The sequence below is a fragment of the Dufourea novaeangliae genome, unplaced genomic scaffold (genome assembly GCF_001272555.1).
Source record: "Dufourea novaeangliae isolate 0120121106 unplaced genomic scaffold, ASM127255v1 scaffold28, whole genome shotgun sequence".
In the NCBI taxonomy this organism is placed as follows: Eukaryota; Metazoa; Arthropoda; class Insecta; order Hymenoptera; family Halictidae; genus Dufourea; species Dufourea novaeangliae.
The window spans coordinates 545,798-552,113 of NW_015373917.1; the positions used below are offsets into that span (position 1 = coordinate 545,798).

At 40.4% G+C, this 6,316-nt stretch overlaps 3 protein-coding genes across 3 annotated transcripts; 1 reads left to right on the top strand and 2 right to left on the bottom strand.

Moving 5' to 3' along the window:
• On the bottom strand, positions 1–1,047 carry LOC107194299 (H/ACA ribonucleoprotein complex subunit 2-like protein). Its single transcript, XM_015583903.1, has 3 exons — positions 623–1,047; positions 444–516; positions 1–373 (listed from the first exon to the last, which is right to left on the bottom strand). Exons 1-3 carry the CDS (start codon positions 789–791, stop codon positions 142–144), a joined length of 474 nt encoding a protein of 157 aa, XP_015439389.1. The 5' UTR covers positions 792–1,047; the 3' UTR covers positions 1–141.
• Positions 1,048–1,370: 323 nt separating this feature from the next.
• On the top strand, positions 1,371–4,229 carry LOC107194258 (60S ribosomal protein L4). The gene is made up of 8 exons (XM_015583851.1): positions 1,371–1,497; positions 1,934–2,111; positions 2,288–2,533; positions 2,721–2,845; positions 3,082–3,180; positions 3,249–3,520; positions 3,711–3,870; positions 3,953–4,229. Exons 1-8 carry the CDS (start codon positions 1,495–1,497, stop codon positions 4,151–4,153), a joined length of 1,284 nt encoding a protein of 427 aa, XP_015439337.1. The 5' UTR covers positions 1,371–1,494; the 3' UTR covers positions 4,154–4,229.
• Positions 4,230–4,913: 684 nt separating this feature from the next.
• LOC107194228 lies at positions 4,914–5,934 on the bottom strand. The gene is made up of 2 exons (XM_015583819.1): positions 5,584–5,934; positions 4,914–5,222 (listed from the first exon to the last, which is right to left on the bottom strand). Exons 1-2 carry the CDS (start codon positions 5,803–5,805, stop codon positions 4,914–4,916), a joined length of 531 nt encoding a protein of 176 aa, XP_015439305.1. The 5' UTR covers positions 5,806–5,934.
• Between the last annotated feature and the right edge of the window lie 382 nt (positions 5,935–6,316).

Here is a 6,316-nt window from a genome sequence, read left to right on the forward strand (position 1 = left end):
AAAATGTATCACTTCAGGGAATTTATGATCCGATGTTTGATAATACTTGTTGCTAAAAATGCTCACAAAATATGTGTTTTACAATACATCCATCTTTTCTATTTACAAACTGGTCAACGGTATATGAGATTGAATACAAAATTACAGTGGTGTTGATAATGTCTTCATTGCAGATTTGATTTCATCGTAAAGGTCTTTGTAATCTGCATGCTCCTTAATCAGTACCATAAGGCTCCCTCTTTTCACTCCCATTGCATTGCCGATATCTTGCCTTGATGGAGTATAACAATAAGGAATATTCTTATCCTCACAAACAATTGGTAAGTGGCACATAATTTCTATGGGAAACACATCCCCCGCAAATACAACCAACCTACGAGTTAAAATATTTCATATATAGTTAATAAAATGTACTTTTCATTTTAAGTAAACATATAGATTACCCATGTTCTCCTTTACGGAGGTGCTTCTGTACATCCTTCAAGCCATTTCGAAGATATGTTTTCTGCTTAGAAGCTGAAATGGTTATGTTACAAATTACGCACACCATGAACAAGTTAGTAATGCTTCAATTATACTAAAAGTAACTTTTAAGTAATATTTAAATTTTAATATTACATACCTTTCTTTATACATTTATAAATCTTTTTTGTTAGCTTCTTTGGAGCCATGGGTTTACTAATGTTATTTACGTATTTTAATTTTTCTTCATAACTAAGTCCTGTACCATCTGTACCATCGGTTTCCTTCATACTATCATCGACGTCCATTCTAACTATCGTTTCTTCCATCTTTCAGAATAATAACAGTTATTACAACTAAAAATTCCCAATCAAACTTCTTTGTTTCGTCCACGTGCTATCATTTACAGTTCCACCCACTTCAGCTACACAACAATCAAAAAATGAGGACAGTATCTTACAGAAAAATTATGCAAATTTCGACTGACTACTCTTTCTAAAAGTAGTAGATTATTTATGGACCTCCAGTGAATCAATGTTATTTAATATTTGCGATTTTATTAATGATTAATTGTTTAATAAATGATTAAAGCCACGATTGAATAAATATATATGTGACGCCATCTACGGCAAAAGTCTCAAGCTACTAGTTAATTAATATTTCATGTTGCCACTAGATGGAACCCATGTCTTTTCTATCATTTCGTTGTGCATTAAAATACTAAATATTGATTCAAAAGTATGACTGTACTTTATTTTCTTGTACTGTAGATTTGCAGTTTGCTGACTGTAAATTATTATACGTAATAATGTTTAATTATTGTTTAATTTGTTACATAGAAACGCTGATTTATTTTCAGAGCATTACTGTGAACTGTACTGTCAAAAACTCAGATTTGAGCAGATCTGAGCATGCGCGAGTCTTGTTGTGTCGTTTCCGCTTGCGTCCTTCTTCCTTTGCGACCAGGTAAGGCGTACGAGCTGCCTGGTTAGTTTATGTCTGATGCGTGAAAAGTTATAAAAGGAACGCGAGATGGTAAGAAACTTTGCACTTCATTCAGAATTTAGTACGTTCTACCTACTAATATTATATATCTCGTTAATCCGCTCCACGGTTCCCAAGAATTTTACTCTAAACGCAGAATCCTAGTGTCTACCGCATTGTTGACCACGTGTAACAATTTATAGTATGTAAACTGATTTATCTCGATCCTAGTACATATTCGAGTACAACTTACAAGTTCGCGTATTTTTGTCTTCTTTTTGCTATTCCATTCAATTGAGTTGTTGTTACATGTAACGAAAGATTCATATTAGATACAGCCATTCCGATTTTTCTGTCCGCCATGTGCCGTGTCAGTGAGACTCATATATAACAGGAAACTTTAACTCCTGGCTTCCCCAATTCTCTTTTACACTTCTATAATTCATGAAAAACGTCGATATTTTACAGTTATTTCTTATTTTCACAGTCGTTATCAACGGCGCGACCGCTTGTGACGGTATACAGCGATAAAAATGAAGCTTCCGGAGAAACGATATCCCTGCCGGCCGTGTTCAAAGCACCAATTCGACCAGATGTTGTGAACTTTGTTCATCAACAAATTTCAAAGAATAGCAGACAGCCGTATTGCGTATCCAAGGAAGCTGGTGAGTGTTTTGGAGGATTAGGATAGTATAGCAAGTAATGGGTCTATGAAGATATTTAATATACCCATCACTAGTTATAGCTGAAACTTATGCAGTTTGATCTGTTCTATGTTTCCTTCTTTGATTTGTTAAAGGAACTAATTTCAGCATTATTAAATATAGGTTTGTTTTCTTAGGTCATCAAACCTCTGCAGAATCATGGGGTACTGGACGTGCTGTGGCACGTATCCCCCGTGTTCGTGGTGGTGGTACTCATCGTTCTGGTCAGGGTGCCTTTGGTAATATGTGTAGAGGAGGACGCATGTTTGCCCCGACGAAGCCCTGGAGACGTTGGCACCGTAAAATCAATGTGAACCAGAAGAGATACGCCTTAGTTTCTGCTATTGCTGCCACTGGTGTCCCAGCTCTTGTAATGTCCAAGGGTGAGTGATAAATTGATGGTATTAATTGAATGTATGACAATCTTACTTTCATGATGACTTGCTTCTTGGTCTGTGTTGCTGATTTGTCACTGATTATACTTATAGCGTTCTACTGAATATCTAAATTATTTATTTACACGTGTTCTGCTTAACTCGGACAGCGGTTAACGCAATTTTTTACGTTCAGGTCACATGATTCAAGAAGTTCCAGAATTTCCCTTGGTAGTGTCTGACAAAATCGAGGAATACAACAAAACGAAGCAGGCTGTTATCTTCTTGAGACGCATAAAGGCGTGGAATGATATCCAAAAGGTAGGTGTACTTTTAAATGACCATGTTGTGTATGCACTGTAGAATGTCCGCATCTTTATTAAAATACAATTAATTCAGATGCTCCAATCAGGTGCTAGATAAATCCGGTTGTCAGGCGTTCTAAACTAGCTAATTCGTTCGCTAGAATGGGGAATTGATAGCCAAACACTTCAATTAGTCACGGTAAATGTTTTTTGTACGGATTTACGAGACATCAAATTTTATTTTGCTTACAGGTATACAAATCCCAACGTTTCCGTGCTGGTAAGGGTAAAATGCGTAATCGCAGACGTATTCAACGTCGTGGACCGTTGATTGTGTACGGCGAGGACAAGGTATGGAAATAATTGAAGCACACTTTATCATTCCTGTTCAATTCTCTAATCATCTGTTTTGTTATCAGGGTATTCGCAAGGCGTTCCGTAACATTCCCGGTGTTGACCTTATGAACATTAATAAAGTGAACCTTCTGAAACTGGCACCCGGTGGCCATGTTGGACGGTTCGTTATCTGGACAAAATCCGCGTTCGATAAGCTGGATGCTCTTTACGGAACCTGGCGCAAAGAGTCGAAACTTAAAGCTGGTTACAACCTGCCATTCCCTAAAATGGCAAATACAGACTTGTCGAGACTTCTGAAATCCGATGAAATTCGCAAAGTCCTCAGAGCACCAAGGTATGTATCTTTCTATGTTCTATACATCTCAAACGATGTGTGTGTGCCATTCATGATGAAACCTTTTGGTCCGTGTTACTGATTGACAGTGATAAATATGTTCCATAACTGATGCAACCTTTTATCGCGTTCTTATTCCTACTCTCTTATTTATGAAATATATACTAACGATAAACCTTTTCAATTACAGGAAGAGGGTGCTGCGCAGTGTCAAGAAATTGAACCCCCTGACCAACACTCGTGCTATGTTGCGTCTGAACCCGTATGCCGCTGTGCTGAAACGCGCGGCAATTCTGACTGCAAGGAAACGTCAAATGGAGAGAGAACTTCTTGTGGCCGAAAAGCGTGGAGTGAGTATACTATCCGATGTTTCGCACTGTTAGTTTCATCTTTCGATGCAGTTACATTGATACAAAACCTTTCTGCGCACAGATCACGCTACCAAAGAGCCACCCGGCCATGAAGTCCAAGCTTCTGCAGGAGAGACGCAGGAAACAGATCTTGGCCGCCAAAGCCGCGAAAAAGGCTAAACTCGCCGATGGTGGTGGTAAACCCGCAGAGGCTAAGCCTGCCGAGGCTAAACCCGCCGAAGCGACAAAAACAGAAAAACCTGCGAAGCCTGCCAAGAAGTAAAAACTTTTTAACAACGCGTTGTTGACCCAGGATCTTTATTTGTTTTAAATAAAAAATATGGGAAGAGACAACTATAGGACAACGGCTTTGTAATTGTTCTCCACAGCACCTTCGACGAGGATTTCCTGTGAAGTTGATTGTAACCAAAAATACTTGTACATTGTTACGCGTGTCTTTTCCTGAGCGGAGCGCGCACGAAGATCGTGTCATTGAAGACCTCCACCGACACTTTCTTTGCGTTCGCTTCCCGTGGCATCTGAAAGTTAAAGTTCCTAACGGGCGACCAGTCGTCGGAGCTGTGCAATTTTATGTTCAATGTATTCTCATTGGCTAGATTAGCTGTACCTACTTTCAATCCCTCGATCTTCATTTCCGCCTGTAAGTAGGTAAAAAAAATGGTCCAAAATTACGAACTGTCTCACGAAGGTGAAATAATTGTAATCAACAGGGAACACGTACAGCATAGCATTCTTTATTATCAACGATGTAAAAGTTCGGCGGCTTGCAGAACTTCAGGCTAGTCTTAACCCCGTTCGACATCGTGTCGAAGTTCATGTACTCGTTCTGCTTTAAGGTAGTCGCGTTCTCGCGACAGTGGTGTGGCAAATTGTCCATAATAATCTGTTCGAATTTACAAGTTTAAACGAATCCGTTAGAAATCCTAAAAGGGTCAACCGAATACTCGGATCTTGACAGCCAGACCGATCATCTTTTGTTCACGTGTCGACACACCGCAACCTTCAGTATAGAGTCGAAATGTTCAGGCGATTAATTTTTTCCTAACTTTGCTCGGTTTCATCGTGGGTGCCGTGAGAATGAGCATTCGGTGCTTGTTGTCCACGACAGCCCTGACCTTCTCGCCGTCTATGTCATCCGGTATGAGCAAGTTCTCGCAGTGTTTCATCGTCCGTTTAACCAAATCGCCGAGCACCGATTTCTCGGTGATCTCCGGCAACTGACTGGCGAGTTGCTCGTTCAGGGGTTTGCACACGTTCACGCGGAGGTTGTTACCCTTCACGGTGATCTTGATAGAGGACATGTCGGCCTCTGGCGCGAGCAACATTCTTGCCTATAATAAGGAAACAGAAAATCGTGACGACGTTATGTTTTACAGTGGACTCTTGATCTATTGCCAGGGCTATAGCAGGCTGTAGTAGATTAAAAATCACATATCGAAAGTACAACCACGAGCAAACTTGGCTTCCACTAGGGGAAAAAATAACGTAGGGAATTTAGCATTCATTTCGCTACCTGGAATAAATTTACTAAGTGATAGAAGACTTTTCTTCGACACCGCTTTTTTCCTTAGCGGAAGCCGAGTTTGCACGCGGGGGAAGTGCCTTGCACGGCCATATAGCAAACTGCAATGCATCAAGAGTCCACTGTATTTTACTTATCGAGTAATTGTCGAGCCGTTATTCCCGGTGAACCTCGTAAACACTGTCCGGTCGAATTCCAATGGAAACGATCTGCATCACGTAGCCGGTTTCCGGGGGTTTCACGGGTACTTTCACGGACTCTGGTCTGCCGTTCGTCACCAACGGGCCAGATTTCTTCAGAAACTTTGAAGAGCTCGAACACTTTGGACAATGACCAGTGTCCACCACCACGTCCCCTTCGCACTTCATACACTGACTCGTCTTTGCGTCCATTTTTCAGGTTTCGCGACGAACGGTGTCATTGCAACGGCGTGTACATCCTATCGCGAGGTAAACTTCCCGTGTAAGATCCTGTGGTGCGTGTGTGAAGGCTCACGAGGACAGATTTTTTAGAATATTTTAAACAGGTAAAATTATTTGGTTGGATGGCGATGACAAGGGTCACTTGTCAATTTGGAAATTCCGCCGGGGCTGACAGGTGAACGTCAATAGCGAAACAGCAGAAAGCTGAAAAGGTTCGAAATACTCTCTCTTCCAATCCTTTCAATTTTCCCATTAATTCATTCCTTTAAGTGTGTATTATTCTTTTTTTCAACTGTATCACCAGGTAACCCAATCGGCCTGCATCAGTTCAAGCAGATATAAACCATAAAAGAAGAAAAGTATCCCCTCCTGAATTCCCGTGAACACAGAAACGGTAATTTCTTTTCATTCCCATTCCAAAATGAAACCAACTAAACTGGAAATGTGATTCATGCAAAAAAAAATATATAATTTTCAGTGA